We start from the raw sequence: 16,581 nt of genomic DNA on the forward strand, positions 1-16,581 counted from the left end.
TCTGAGAAGTTAACTTCTTTCCCTAAGAAGAATGGTCTGTTTGGAAAGTTTGTACTTATTTAGTTTCTCATGATGGAAATTATTTCACTTAATTTGTTTAGAGCTGCACTGACATAGGGGTTCATTAGGACACCCATTTGCTTGCAATTCAATTTAAAATTAAATACACTTTGTTGTTGATTTTATTACTTTTAAACTACTGTATCTATTGCCTTTATTAGCTGCTAATACACAATTATGAAGGTAAACAGTTTTCATTACTGAACATCAAACATTTAAATAACTGCATTTGATCTCTTTTCAGGTTGCACCATTTTTCTCCTTTCCCTCCTTTTGCTGGGTATTAAGTCAAGCCTCTTCTGTGCTTACCAACGTGTTCATCAGTTGTCATAGCAGAACATAGCTCCCTTTGCTGTATCCACAATGGTTACTTCCTCCATTCATTTCTTTACAGGTAATTTGATGCCTGTATTTATCTGAAGGCCACATATAGCTTGATCACAAAAACACTGCTCCAATTCATATTTCTTTCACTTTCTAAGGGTAATTCAGAAGCAGGGGTGAACAGTGCTGGGAGAAGCCATTTCGTTACCTTTTGAAGTGTGCTATCTGTAGCACTTAAAAATTACAGTCCAAGCCAGAAAATTGAGGTATCCAAAACAGAGGTTTCTTTCAAAAGCACAGGCTTAATTTTTCTAGGCCTGAGGTTCTTTGTTTGGGAGGAGTTCCATTCATTAATATCTGTAAAGCACTAAAAGATCTTTGGGAGGAAAACACATTAGATAGAAGTACAAAGTAGCCCTTATCTGACATACCTCTGACAAAGTTCATGAATCCTGGCTCTCAACTTTTGTTTCTCATGGTGAGAGACCCTCTTGCGGTGCTTTGAGACCAATATGCCAAAAAGGGGAAAGAAAAAAAAAAGAGAAAAGAAAAAACATTACAATTTGTTTCCAAATGTACAGAAAGAAATAACATGGAAATAAAATCCATGAATGTGCAATTTTCCAAAAGTTTGCCTTAGGTCTTCCACTTTAAGTTTTTTCAGAAGCAATTAGGAATTTTCAGCTACAGTTATTTATTTCATTATTTTTTCATGTTTACTCCATTATTTCCACTGGAAATTGAGCATTAATCTTGTTCTAAAAGCTTGATCAGTAAAAACTGTATTTGTTCATGGTATTGCCCTACAGTCCTTATTTTTACCATACCCAATACAGTCATATACATGCAAACCTATGTATATGCACCAGCATGTTTGTACATACACACCAAAAAGTAGCACACAAAACACTTAAGGATAGATCACTAGAGAGCCCACAACTTTCTCCACTTTAAATCTTCTCCAAATCTTGATGCCTTACCTCACCACAACTGTTTTTAGATGACTGGTAAAAGGAACTGGCATTTTTGGAGGTTGCAACATCTGGGAAGCTAGCTCACATGAGCAGCCCTCTTCCCCTGCAGTTCTGCAGCTCTCAAGCACGAAGCTAGAGGACCTGAAGTTGTTTTACTCTTGCACAGCAAGCTGAAAAACACTCCATTGAGAAGCCAGCCATCCTTTAGACTGCGTTCTCTGTGCAAAACCTGCGAACAGTAATAATTCTGAAGGCTGTAGACTCAGGAAAGCAAATTCTTCTCTCTGACCTGCACCATTAAGAGACCTCACTGAATATTCAAGGGCATTGCTTCTACCAGTATCTTCTACTGGCGTCCCTGAAGTAGACATAAAATGTGCATGCAACACTACCCAGACACAAGAAGCTGCCCTACTGTATACGCTATACTGTCATCTGAATAGTGTAAATTTATGCTTCACTTGCACTCTCATCCAGCCTCAAAAAAATTTAAAAAAAAAATTGTGGTAAGGAAATGATGCAATAGTCAATGGAGAAAAATCCCCCATTGGAGGTTCCACGTCTAGCTGTTGAAGTTTCTCTTCTAAATCCTATTTTTTTTTTGGACAAATGTCTGGCTGTTTACAAGCAAGCTTAGGAATCACTGCTGAAGACTAAGGCAAAGCAACCTGCTTGCTTCCAAACTGAAAATTGTCAGAGTACAAAATAAGACTACAGAAACAAACTGCAAAAGCTAAAATATGCTAAAATAACTTTTAGCGTAACCTTTTTAACCCTGTAAAATTAAAGCAGATACAACATCATCTCCTTAAAACACATTATGATTTGTTGGTAGTTCCAACAGAGAGTCCCAGATAGATGCAATAAATCCTCCAAGCCCTAATCAAGCATCACATATACCCAACTATGAAGGTGACATGACCAACCTTCCAGCTGTCCACATGGCAGTTTTGTCATGGGCAACTCTCCCTTCGCCACTTCTCCTCTGTTAGTGGGAACCAAGCCCTCCTGCTCCTGAGCAGCTTTTGGCTTACATTCACTGGGAGTCCCTAGAGCAGGATCAGGACCCATTTCTCTCCCACCTCCACAAAACGCTGTCACTGATTTTATTTCCCCAACCCAATGAATCACCATGGACAACGCTTTGCAAGGAAGGGCTGGGAGCTGGCTCCACTCCTGGCTCTGCTCCAGCAGAGCTGGTAGATGTCTGGTTAGGGGAATCAGATCCACCCTTCCTACCACTTTCCACAGCCCAGTGAGAACTGCTGCCACTGGGGAATATGCCAAAAGCAAGGGCAGATTGCTCTTCTCCAACTGCCCCACAGCGATGTGCTCTCCGAGGCATAAGGGACCTGTCCCAGTGGCAGCAAGGACTGTGTTCACCCCTGCAAAGCATAGGCACCAAGCTGTCATGGCTGGGGCATTTGAAAGGGTGCCCAGCAGCAGAGCTCAAAGTCTCTGAGAAGGTTTAATGACAAAACTACTGATCAAAAAGACATCAGGTGTTTCCAGAGCTTGATGGCAGATGGGATAAGGTTTAAAATGTTTTGGAATAGGCAGTTAAGGCTAAAGTTTAGAAAGTGGGAAGAAGGCTTGGTTTATAATTTGTCTCCTGGATTGTGGTGATGCCTGGGATTTTTGAGGGAGGCATAAGATTAAGAAGCAAGATGAAATAGGAAGCTCACTTCATGTAAAATATCAAGTAGCCATAATGTTACAACAGTCAGACACTACCAGTGCAGGCTTACAGCTTACGCTGAGCCAGAAGTAGAGAACAGAGATTTTTTTTTTTAATGATTATATTACCAGACTCCCATAGCTGCCCAATCCCCTTGTTTATCTTCCTAATCTTAATTAAATAATGAATATTCAACAGAAAATATGAATCAGGGTTCTCTATATGAACTGCACTGTTTTCAATCTCTCTGCCTCTGAAGTGGCAATGGGAATATGATTTAAAACTATTTCTTCTGGATCCTCGTAAAATATTTGTCACAGTGTGTCATGAAAATTTTCAAAAAGCTCTATCATCTACCTAATAAATTTGTTAAGTTTATTCAAATCTTATTGAACAGGAAAAGTGCAATGAGTCATGGTTAATATTTCTTTACCTACACCAAGAAATAAAATATATCAAAAATTCAATGCTTAGGGTCCTATTCAGAAAACCTCTATGAGTCTGTAATACATCTTCTACATGATTAAAAAAAAAAAAAAACCCACACCAGGAAACTTGCTTTAAAATGAATTATTCACCACCTTGAATAAATTTCCATCTTTCCTATTTGCAAAACCCCAAAGTCAGTTATGTAAATTTTAACCTACACTAATTACCTCAGGGGTGTGCAAGAAAAAGGAGAGCAGATGCAATAGAAAAAAAATCCCAGACGTTTCCATCACCAAGAAGCAATTTAACAGAGGAAAAAATGTGTAAGTTTTCAAAAACAGAACAGCCCATATAATTATTTTTTTAATGTGGAATAATCATTGCTGCAATATCCCTCGAATAAGAGGTTTACTGGAATAAACCCAAACGCTTTTTCTCAATGGTGTATACCATCACACTCACAGCTAAGCCCTTGTTTCTCATCATGACACCAACATTGTCTAGACTGTAAAAACAACCCATTGTTGACAATGGGTGTTCCCAACAAGAAAGCATGAAGTGTGGTTTAGCTTCAAGTCGATATAGGCATTCGTTCCCTTTCACAAAATAAAAAAAAAAAAACCAAAGAGTAACTAAAATCTGTGAACCACGAGATATCCTTCAAAGCCTGGGATGTACTGGAGAAAGCAAGGTATTGTTTGAAGGCAGAAAGGCTCAATCACAGCACCACTTGGTCCTGTTAGGAGGCACTGCTTTAGCTCTGAGCCATCTCTTTCACACATTTTTCTCAGTTTCTTCATCGGCCATCTTGAGGTCGAATTGCACAAATGGCCCATCTAATGATTTCAGAGAGCGTGATTGAGACCAGTATTTGAAAAAGGTCTTTCAGTCTGGGCCCAGCCTAGAGACACACAATGGTAAGTATTGTTTCTGCTTCAGACAAAAACAAAAACCTGACTCAACACTATTAATCAGTGCTGACTGGCTATTCTCACTGTGAAACAACTTCACAAATGGTAAGACTTGATTCCTATAGTAACTTTCCATTTGGAAAGAAAATTAAACAAAACCCTGCCCAAACATTCCTTCCTGTTAGGAGAAAGCCCACAAAATCCAGCAAAGCTTTGAAGCAAAACCATTGCCATTTTGGAGAAAACGGAGCATTTAGGGACAATATTCTCCCTCCCCTTTCTGGTGAGTTCTAGCACTGGTATTACAACCTTCCAGTGAAGTACTCAACCCCATTGCTATTCAAAATAGTCAGTTGAGCCCCAGCCCTATGAAATCCTACTCCCAAACAGTGAGGAATGCTGTGGGGGTTCACTTCCATAAGCCCTCCTCACCAGGGTGGAGAGCAGCAGAGGCAACATGGAGACACCACCAGTGTGGTCTCCAGCAGCCACCCACTACCCATAGGGATCCCACATGAAGAAGATCCCACATGCAGAGGATCATTCCACTCCATATTGGTACATCACAGAGCAGCTAGTGCTGTCTTTCCCGATGTAAAGCAATACCAGGATAAAAGCTTTTACACAGTATTTCCATTTCTGCATCCCAAAACATTTTGCTGTGATGGAAATCCTGTACACCCCATTTTTACAGGTGGAAGAAGTGGAAAGCCAGTGAGAGTGATTTGCCTGAGCCACCCAAGCAAAGTGTCAGCGGGACTAGAAACAAAACCTATGTCTCTAGTCCCACTTGTGCCAACTAGTCCTCCTCCTTCATAGTCTGGCTGCTGTGTGGATATTCACTCCCAGATACTTTCAATAACTAGTGCACTGTGTATCACAAAACAAGTGAAAAACAAAGAACTGATTGAGATGAAAAAAAATATTACAAAAAATGTTAACATTCCACTCAGGCAAAGTGAGATTTTGAGAGGCTTATCCTCTCCATGTTAACTACAGAGAGAACACAAGTGAGTGAGGTACTGAGAGGTAAGCGGCATAAGTACCCTTTGTTGAAAACAAAGTCTCTACTAGCTTGATAAGGCCTGCTCTGGGAATTGCACTGCCTGTTGGAATTTGGGTGACCTTGCCTCAGAGATTGCCACAAACCAGGAGGTAAAGCTGTGTCAAAATCCTGGACATACATCAGTATAATTCACAGCACACCCTGCCAAAAATGTGCCACAAACTCTCAGACACGTTTCTAAAAGGGAAAAAGAAAAAACAACAAAGCAACCTTTCCTTCCAAATAGAAAATTACATCAGTTTACTGTTCATGAGCACAAAATTTAAAGCTTAGACAAGTGAGCCACTTGTAACAACTAGGAAGAATAAAAAACAAACCACCTCATACTCTGTTTTAAAACTGATACTGTAGAACAAAAAGTGAGATTTACTTTAGTCATGATACAGTCTTATTAGACTAGTACAGACACCTTTAGTGATAATTATAGGCTGATCATTTTGATACACGTGGAAAGCATCACACCATCTCTAATAATGAAAACTGAGCTACCAGTCAACACAAGAAGACAGTATCTTGCTGCTGAGGTGGACACTTTTATAAGGCATATATATTAAAGACACTAATTTTGAACAGTTATGGAAAGTAGAGCTGGCTATAAAGTAGGTGTGAGAAACAAGAACCTGAACTTCTCCAAAAATCAGAGGTGCTTTTGTTCAGGATCTTGCTCCAAGATTGTAGCACTAACAAATTAAAAGAACTTGAATCACTTTGCTTAAGATGGACTGAGGAAATTCTGGAGGGATGTCTTTTGCGGAGCTGCCCAGCTTCTGAAAAATATTTTGGCTTTCCAGCCTCAAAATGGGACTTGCTTTCTCATTTCCTCTTGCTGTTCACAGAGGGATCACTTGTAGTTTCTTCAGAACCACCAGGTACAATTCAAGTGCTCTGTATTTCACAGTTGAGAAGATGTAGCTTCAAGGTCATAAAGCCTTGATGTCCTCATCAAAATCTACAGAGTGTAATAGCGTATGCAAGGCCATTTATCAGAGTGCCTGACAACCATATCCGAGCAGTGAAAATATACAACACTGAAATGGCATTTGCCATCGATAAAGAGACCTTAAGCAGAAACGTGCTTGCCTGTCAAGGCTCCACAAGTTCAGATGTCTCCAGATTAGCCTGGATATCACCAGCTACTAAGAAGTTCCAAGTAATTTTAGCCTAAATAGTAAGATACAATGGAAAATGTTAACAAGATACAGTGGAAGACACTAACCACATTTTATTAGGGAACACATTTCCTCCAGTATAAACTCATGTAGTAGCAGAAATGCTAGTGGAAAACAAGTGAACTATGCCAACTTATGGATCTATAATTAATAGTTCACATTAAAAACAAAAAAGAAAATGTGTTCATAAGCAAGGTGATGAACTTCAGGGCTTTATAATCTTTTCTGCTTTCTGGATAGCGACAGCAAATCATGGCATGAACATCTGAAGAAAAACTGAAAGAAAATACCGATTGGAAATACTGAGACTCTTTCTTTTTGTGGTTTTTCCCCATTCTTCCTCAATTTAAAAATGTTTGTTATTTTCAGCACAGAATGTTTTTATTATTTCTATAGCCTCTTCAAAGTACCTCATGAAACTTTACTCCTCCAATCCTCTTACTTTTCCCTAAAGCAGGTATCTAATTTTAGATCTGTTTTGCAGATAGGGAAAAGTGAACCATAATCACTAATTTGCTTGTTAAAGCCCTCAAAACCTGATGTTTAAGTCAGAGGTTATAGTGTAGAATGTATATATACATATATAGAATATATCTATATATATACCCCATCTTTCTGAGTCCCTATTCTTTTTTCTGTCAATAAAGCACTAATTCACAAATTTGGCTCCATAACTGTAATATAAAAGCATAGGCTTTAACCTTATCCAATAACTTCCATTTGTACTGGCTTTCACATTACCCTCTGTTTCTAGTGTGCAGACATGCACTTGAGCACTTTATAATTAAAAGAGACATTCACTTACAATTAGTATATGAAAATTACAGAGTGGGAAGCAATGCTTTAAGTACAGTTTACTACATGATTGTTTTAAATACAGCAGTGGAAATGACAAGTTGCCATGCCTAATGATTTTTCACTGTAGAGAACAGACCTCCTCCAGCAAGCCCATATCCTGCTCGATCTCTTTGCTGAAAGTTATAGGTGAAATTGTTTGCTGAAATTTAATCCTTCCTTCTCTGATCTGAATGCTGACATGAACAATTATAATATATCCTATGCTGATGCATCATCAAGTGAATATATGCACTATAATATATGTTCTCATTGTATCCACCTAGTCCTGAAAGCTGCATCTTGTGTAAGGATCTAACTAGTAACGAAGTGAGAGAAACCAACTGTGCTGATAGACTGCCAACCTGTTGAGCAACAGTGATAATTTCCCACCTTTGTACTAAGTAAATGTGCATGTAATGCAACTGGACTGTCTCTCCCAGTAGCTCTACACCTCTCAACTTACAGATTATCTGGTTATGTTTCACACTAACAAACTCGTGTGAACAATTCCAAAGCCCTTGAAAACCTATATTGCACATGGAAAGCCTAATATGCCTCAGTTAACCCTGCTTTGAATAGGAAGTTGGACTAGACACTTTCCAGAGATCCAGTCCTTCCCACCTGAATTAATCTGTTCTATGAAGTAGAGGTCAAAATTATCATCCAGCATAGGTTCTGCTCAACAAATTCAGCCCTACTGAAAGTCTACAGAAGCAAAAAAAAGTTACAGCAATTCATTTGTCTGTAGCTCATAAAATCTGTGCAGTCTATTAGTACCACTAAGGAGTCTCCTGTTACAAAATCTAACCAACAGTATACTTTGCTACACCTGTGACTACAGTTTGGTTCCAAATATATTAAAAGTGTAAATAAAAAAAATAAAAGAAATAAAAAATACCACAGAAGATAAGTTATTCCAGAGAATACCTAAGCAACTAAAAAATTATCTGTTTTCATTGTATTTATTTATGCAGGTTCATGCCTCTACACTTCAGTAATGCATACTTATAGCTCACAGTCCTCATCTGAGCTCTGCTTCTTTTTCTTTTAACAGGTGGTCAGTATTTGATGGAGTCACTTAAACTTCAACAGGACTTGGCAATCACTGATTCTCTTTGAAGAATCTTTCCAATTGCCTCTGTTTATTGAACCATAGAAACAGATTTCCTTACTGGAATTTATATTAGGATAATGAGCCAAAGAGCTGACCAGTCAGATTACCTTAAGCACCAGCAAATGCAGTATCATCAGTTACAGTAGCTGTAGGATTCATTGTTCCAGCTCAATAGAATATCAAGAATTAGTTTAGTTTTTTAATTACCCATCTGGTCTTAAAGAGTAAAAGAACACAGTAAAAAATAAGTTAACTCCTTAGAAGATTTTCCTTACTTGCCTCTAAATATTTACTCAACTAAAACTCCACACAACTCCTGAACAAAGCAAAACAGAAATACAATTTGAAAGAGCAGCTATAGTAATATTATGAGTATTGTGACACCCCAGTGACAGGCCGTTTAAAAACGTATAGAATATCTTTTCTACAGTTCCCTCATGTTGACATACATTTACATGCTTCCCAGTCCAACCCCCTACTTCTTAAATAACAAACAAGAAAAAAAAATAAAAGTAATAAAAATAAAACCCAAAGGGTATATCTGAGTGTCCAGAGCAACAGGGGAGGAACCTTAGAAATTTGGAGGGTTCCCGGACTTTCCACTGAGAAAGCAGGAGCAATTTTGAGAGAATAAAGATGTTTAGAAATCTGAAGTTGCCAGCCTATGGGGTAGACAAGTCCTCTAGCTATACATACTGACATCTTGGTCAGGCTTTGGGTCTGCTGGGTGGGTGCTGACACATCTGAGGGCCATGGACACTCACTAGGCAGGACATCAGAAGCCTAAGGGCCAGAAGCCTGAATCTTTGTCAAGTTTACCTTTTGCTATTTTCCCTCAAATACAGGTTCCAGTGAAGTGCTTTTCACCAGTCCAAGAGCAGTCTACCTGGCAGGACTTTAATGAATTTAAGGAGCTTGACTTAATTGCAGATTTAAAAAAAATTTAGGTGTTAAGCATTTCTGATGGTGTGGATTTCAGTCTATCTCTGCCCTCAGTCTTCCTCTGCAAAATGGAAATACCTATAATTCCTACTTTATTCACATAAATTAAATGGAAACCATTATACTAAAAAACTGTAAAGATGCTTTGACACTCAAATAATGAGTGTAGTGTATAGGTAGCTTACCTAAAATGAAGTCACCCACTTTTAAGACATGGTGTAAATGGAACATGGCCAGCTTTGTATTCTTGACTGCAATTCTCAGTAAAACAAAAAAATGACTAATTTGCACATGACAGTCTTTTAAAATCTTGGCTAATGTCAAAAAGTAGCAGCCAGGTTTTGGGTGAGGAAAAAATCACCTTGAATTCTGCATAACTTTTAGGTGTGCATATTCACACAAGTATTATAATTCATAAAGAATGATCACAAAGGATTGTATGATGCTTAGTAGGCAAAAGCTTTCATGAGGTGTGGTCTGCAGGTACCATCAGTGTATAAATAAACCTATTATCCAAAAGATTAGAACATGTAGGCAAATATGCATTGTTTTATGAGATTGAGATCTAATCTCACTGATTAAATTCCCGATTGGAGGATAGATCTGTCATTGTCTTACATAGTACCAATTTTTATCTACGTGTCACCAAAAGAAAACTGATCATTCCAAAATCATATACATTGATCTCATTGTGACTTTGCAAAGAGTTAGTGTGCTGATATTGACCCTGTAAGAATATTAGGTATACTGCCCAGAGGCATTAACCTTTGTTTAACCAAAAGGTAAATCTCTTGATGAAAAGCAACATTTTATTACTAGCCACCTGCAACAAATAGCTCATTTTGTACTACTATAACTCAACTGCTGGTACTGAAGAGCAAAACTTGCACTTTACTTCCAGAGCCTCTTGAGTAATTCTCATTGAGGTCACAGATCAAAACTGATTATATAGTTGTAATGATCAGGTCCTGCAAGGTGTTATGTCCAGCACAGAGGACTAAATGTAGCAGCTGAATCCTGTAAAGGAGGTTGTGAACAAATTACCTTCAGTTAAGAATACCGGCCAAGATACAGAGAGGATGGCCAAGCAGGAAAGATGCTCCTGAAAGTATTGATTCATCCACCTGTCCCATTAATAATTTTTTTTCTGAGAGGACCTACATAAAGCTGAAAGTCACTTTTATCATCTTAGTTCAGAAACAGCTGGAAACCACAGACCTAGTATTTTTCAATGGCATTTGAATTAATGATGAGAGATTATGTTGTCAAAGGCCCATCAAGTGCAATCTCATCCCCAAACACTAGTGTTTGCTTCATCCTCAGCAGCCTCTCATGTTTTGAGAGCATCTTGCCTCTAATCAAACACTTTAAGCTAGCATTACATCAGGTCTTTCACTGCATATTTCTCTGCTCCGTAAGATCAAGCTCTGTCCATAAGCATGTGTCTCTGTTTGTCTCATGACAGATGGTTTTCTGTGGCATTCTGCATACCCAGCCTTGTATTTACCTGCCCAGTTTCCACCACAACACTTATGATTTTCCCTCAATAGAGTTTATTTTAATTTATTAAAAGCAAATGTCATTGGGGCTTTTGAAATCTGTAGGCCTAGGTCACAGGAAACAGTACTGCTTTCCAAATCTAACTTCCTTTAATGTGTGTGTTAACAGAACATTGACATCTGTTTAATGGTTTCTTTACAAGAATCTATCAGGTCTCTCCTTGTGTATCTTGCCAATCTTAACTATCAGCTTTTGCATTTACAAAACAAAACATGAAGTAAGTAACAGTGCAGCTTAAAGTTTCAGAGCCAGAACCTTGCATAAACGCTTTTTTTTTAATAATTATTTTGGAAAGCGCATCTATTCTTTCAAAAACTTTTAATCACACTGATCTCATGCACTGAGCTGCTGTTTAAACAAAAGCCACCCATTTACTGTGAAGCTGCAAAGTAGAGAAGAAAAGCAATGAACTAAGGGGATAGATAATTAATATATAGCTGTCCTCTTTGTGCCAACACTGCCAGCAAAACTGCAGTGCGAATCAGATGTCTCATTGGAGAAAATTTTGGCAGACTGAAAAGAAACAGCAGCAACCCAAGGGTGTTTCTGAACCTCACTTATAAAACAAGTCTCATGTACTGTAAACTGTCACTTATTTTTAACCCTTGGGATCCCGTGTTTTATTTTCATTTTATCAAAGCAAAGGAATGTGAAAGAGGTATCTATTAGACTTCTTCACTCAGCCCCAGGGTTAATTATTCAGTTTGGTAGACATTTAAAAATATTATGTTACCTCTAACAGCAAAATTGATAGAAGCTTGTTTCAGGCTCACTTTATGTCATTATGGCAGATTAAATTAACTAATCATAAATTACACTTGGCTAAAGTACATGTGCTACTTACTGAACCTGCAGAAGGAAGAGAGAGGGTTTTTTGGGTTGGTTTTTTTTTTTTCTAGTAAGAAGTAAATGCCACCTGGCAAATTTAAGACTATTTCAAACCAATAGACATACATTCAAGTTACAAAAGCTGGAGGCATCCCAAAGATAGCAGTGACAGATTCTGAAGACCATGGCAGCAGTCTTAGCACTGAACCTGTAGCTACTGTGAAAAGGCATCAACACTGCAATGCCACATGGGTATGTCTGCAGATCAAAGAGTAAATACAGCACATTAAAGAATAAAGTCAATTAAAGAAGAATAAGCATGCCTATATTATTGTTAGATGTTTTTGAATACCAATATGACACAAGAGGTTCACATTAGCAGCATCTACTTCCAATGTCACCTATCATGTTCTGTTCAAAGGGGCTGAACACACCATTTCTGTGTGCTTCCAAGGCAAGGATAGACACGTACATCACTGATCTAGAAGACAATATAGTTTTTACAGTGACCCTCTTGTTACCCTCCTCACTGCAGGATGCAGATACCACGCCAGCATTCAATCATGCTGATACCATGTCTGTATGATTGAATTCCTAAACAGGGCAGGGACAACTGAAGTTAGAGATGTGAGGGAGGAATGGACAGAAAACACAGGCGTTAAAGACCTCTTCTGTGCAGTATAAAGTATTGAGTCCCTTACTATAAGCCATCGGTAGACCAGCTCAATCACATTAACTGAGGATTTTTTTTCTCTGAAAGAAAATAAGGAAGAAAAGTAGCATTATATTGTATCACATGTGGATTCTCACATACAGCTGTCAGATAAAAAGCTGAACATCGTTTTATGATGACCAGTGTTTGCTTCTGTATAGGAAACAAACTTTGCTGAGCACCTCCAAAAAGAGTCCAATTAAGATGACCAGTCTCCCAATGACCATGTTTAGAGGAAGGGTAAACAAAGGATTGATAAGTCTACTGTGTTACTGCAGGTGTCATAGAGCCTCATGAAGATTTTGGGCTGTCTGAATAGCCCAGACTTAAAGTGTTAGCTCTCAGCATACTATAAACTCTTCCGGAAAGGTGCAGTTCCAACTCCACTAGTCCCCTGAGGCAGATGACGCTCTTTGTACTATTCAAGCCCTTTTCCCTCATGTTTCTCTCCCACTTCATGTTATCTGAGAAATATCCCCCAAACCACCTTCTGCGCATGGTGCATACAGCCGCAAAAAAGTCAGAAACAATGACGTATGGCTACACAAGGATTTAGAGGAAAGCAGCAAGGAAGGGAACTGTGTCCCTCACCAATATGCAGATGGCAACAATGAGGTTTAGTCCTACAGTGAAAAAATTCTAAAAACTCCCCTTGAAAATAAAAGAAAGCTTAGATCACTACCCAGTCATTGGATAACCTATTTTAAGCCCATCAGAGCCAGTTCGCTGTCCTCATGTTGCTAATTAAAAATGATATATTCATCAATTAATCTCTCTTTCTGTCCCCTACTCATGATATGAGATTTTTCAAGGGACAAATGGTAGTTAGGTGCCCACAAGTATCATTTCAGCCCTGAAAACTTGTGCCTTTGTCAATAAGAACCTCGCCTTGTCCCTTTACACTATGAAATGACAAAAGGAAAACCAAAAGAAGCTTTGTAACCCCGAAAAAACACAACAGATTTATAATTTGGTAATAATCTTATCCTCTGTACAATGAATATGCTACATAAATCCTTCTAGGGCTACAATATGAACTTTCTCACTGATCGATGAATAAGCTTCTGTTAAATTTGTCAGAGTGAGATGTCCTAAGTTTAGGCACTTGATTGAAACTCAATTGCAATACTTACTATGGAGCAGTCAGAGATACTCCACTATTTAAGCAATGAAGGCAATCTATTTTTATGCACAATGAAATGGAGACAAAGATAAAGGCGCTGTCGTTAGCTTAACAAAGTGCCAGTCACATATCGCAAGCCAGAGACATGGTTTGTCTTTTTCCCTTTCAATATGTGTATTGCCAGGCAGCGAAATAGAATTGGAGTGTACAAGGTTAACAAGCCAGCATCATGTTATGAAGCAAGCTATAAAATTGTCTTACAGTTCTTAACTCTGACCTGTTCCAGTGAAAAGCTGCCAAGCAGAATTATGTCATCCTGAACATCTCTCTCAAACTGTTCGATATATGAAGGAATCTCTTCATCTTCAAGCTCCCTTTGAAGGTCATGTGCTTTACTGGAGCTGACAGGCATCACGGAGTCTGGAAAATCCTCACTGGCAACACTGGCTGTTTGAAACAAAAGTGGCAGATTATCTCTTAGGAAATGGAAGTTCATTCACTGGTTAGTACCTTCTCAGTAAACATGTTTGGCCCATCAACATTTTAAAACAACTATTCATGCCATACAATGAACAGTAATAAACAACAATAGTAGAACAACTGGTAGGTTTCAAATGCCATTACCAGAAAAACTGTCCTCAAGGGGAACACTTACATACAGGTACAAATTTAGAATACGCAGCTTGTTCTTTAAATAGTTTTTAAAAGGGTGCTCTGCATTTCCATGGTCACATTACTCCCCTGTAAGTCTTAGAGGAATTGGGATTTAGAACAACTTTTGACTTTTGCTCCTGAGGAAGAGGAGGAATAACTGTAATTGAAAGGGAGTTTTAGGTGGAGCTACAGTGAACATTTCATTTTCCTTCCACTCACCCAAGAGGATCAAATTCCTCCTCCAGGTGTGTGCACTCAGCTCCTGCCTAATTAATTAGGTCCAGTTCTGCTCTCAGCCACATCATTCCCCTACTTACATTGCAGTGACTTATGCAGAGCCAAAGAATATGCGCTATACATAAACAAAAAGAAATCCCATTCATAAAGCTAATCTTAAAGAAAAGCTGTATCCTTTTTTCAGTTTAATTCATCATGCTACATTAAAGAAAAAAAAATTGATCTTATTGATATCTATTACAAAACTACTACTAGTTTGGGTTATAAATAATGGACATCTACTTTTTGCTCATTTCTCCACATTAGGGTCACTAAGAAATGACAGATATCAGGTTGTCCACATTTGACTTTATATTCCTTGTATTATACTTCTGTGCTAGTTTTTATATTCTCTGTGCCTTTTTCTGAAACTGCCATATCAAGTTATTTGCTTTTCTCTTTGTCCATCCTAAAACATGAAAGCAGTTAAAAGATTTTTTTTTTCCTCACTCCCCTTTGAAGTCTCACATTCTCTAATGAAGACCAGAAAAGGAAAGATAAAACTAAGGCTATTAACATTTTCAGTTTTGCTCACTACTCATTGTTTAATGACTTTAATTGTTGAGCCTCCTGAGTACTTAAATCACCTCAGTGCCACCAACACACAGGAAGTAGGGTGTTTCTTTTATTTAATTACAACAGGATACAATTCAAAATCATGTTGGGGGAAGTGTACAGTAGATATAAACAACCCAAACCATTACCTGAGGGTACACAATCTCTTCATGTAGCATTTTACAAGCCTAATGAAAAGTGATTTGAACTACAACTATTAACTGCAAAAACAAAACAATATTTACATTTAAATTTACTGTAAGATTAAGGGTTTGGCTAGCAGAGAGAAAATCCAGGAAGTGCTGGAAAATGAAACATTGCCAATAGCAGAAGATGCAGCAACACTTGCTCCCACTAAGTGCTGTGTTGCACACAACAGGCCATATGCTCAGCTGGTATAAATCAGCTGCTTACTGATTTCACAGGAGCAGTGAAAGTATACATCCTAGGAAGACTGCACATTCCTACCCTGGGTGTAGAGAGATAGTCATTACATATCAAAAAAATAGTTAAAACATTTGGTTCAAAGGTGACCATGCAGTGATTCATCAAAATAACCTCTTTCTCTTTTGTGTTTATTATTTCTGTGAGGAATCAGATCAAGTGAACTCAGTTTTGGTAGAAGACACTGGGATCATTAGCACATGTTCTGTGGAAAAAGAGCAAAAGGAGAGAAAGAACATTTTCAAAAAACTTTTCAAGGGAAATAACTGCTAAAACACAGAGAAATTATGATTCAAATGTTATAAATATTTGACAAAAAGATACATATGCTCATTTCAGCACAATTGGAAAATTGTTCATATTTGAATGAGCTAAAGACAGGGAGGGTAAAATCATAGAATCATAGAACCATTGGAAAGTACCTTAAGAACATCTAGTTCCAACCCCTCTGCCATGGGCAAGGACACCTCACACCAAACCATGTCACCCAAGGCTCTGTCCAACCCGGCCTTGAACACTACGAGGGACAGAGCATTCACCACTTCTTTGGGCAACCCATTCCAGTGCCTCACCACCCTTACAGTAAAGAATGTCTTCCTTACATCCAATCTAAACTTCCCCTGTTTAAGTTTTAACCCATTACCCCTCATCCTATCACTACAGTCCCTAGTGAAGAGTCCCTCCCCAGCATCTTTATAGGCCACCTTCAGATACTGGAAGGCTAGAAGAAAGGTAAAGGGTGGTTCAGCTGGTTTATTCCTTCTACACTGGCTTTGCAAAGAAACCTCTGAAACTCCACCACAACCAGGTTGCTCCTTGTCTGAACTGACGCACAGGTTAGAGGCTTGAGCTGCCACCCTGGAGCAGTACTTGACCAAGACACAGCCTCCACCTCCTTGCTGTACAATAGTAGCCATTGTGTTAA

At 38.4% G+C, this 16,581-nt stretch overlaps 1 protein-coding gene across 1 annotated transcript in view; it reads right to left on the minus strand.

Annotated features, from left to right (window-relative positions):
* Nucleotides 1-16,581, minus strand: part of LOC101880992 (uncharacterized) — a 78,284-nt gene that overhangs the window by 35,928 nt on the left and 25,775 nt on the right. Inside the window, exons 6-7 of the mRNA XM_031049751.2 lie at nt 14,005-14,174; nt 816-883 (exon numbers count right to left, since the gene is read on the minus strand). Coding sequence (XP_030905611.2) covers nt 816-883; nt 14,005-14,174 — 238 coding nt within the window. The remainder of the gene's footprint in view (nt 1-815; nt 884-14,004; nt 14,175-16,581) is intronic.

Source organism: Melopsittacus undulatus, chromosome 1, assembly GCF_012275295.1.
Source record: "Melopsittacus undulatus isolate bMelUnd1 chromosome 1, bMelUnd1.mat.Z, whole genome shotgun sequence".
Lineage (NCBI taxonomy): Eukaryota > Metazoa > Chordata > Aves > Psittaciformes > Psittaculidae > Melopsittacus > Melopsittacus undulatus.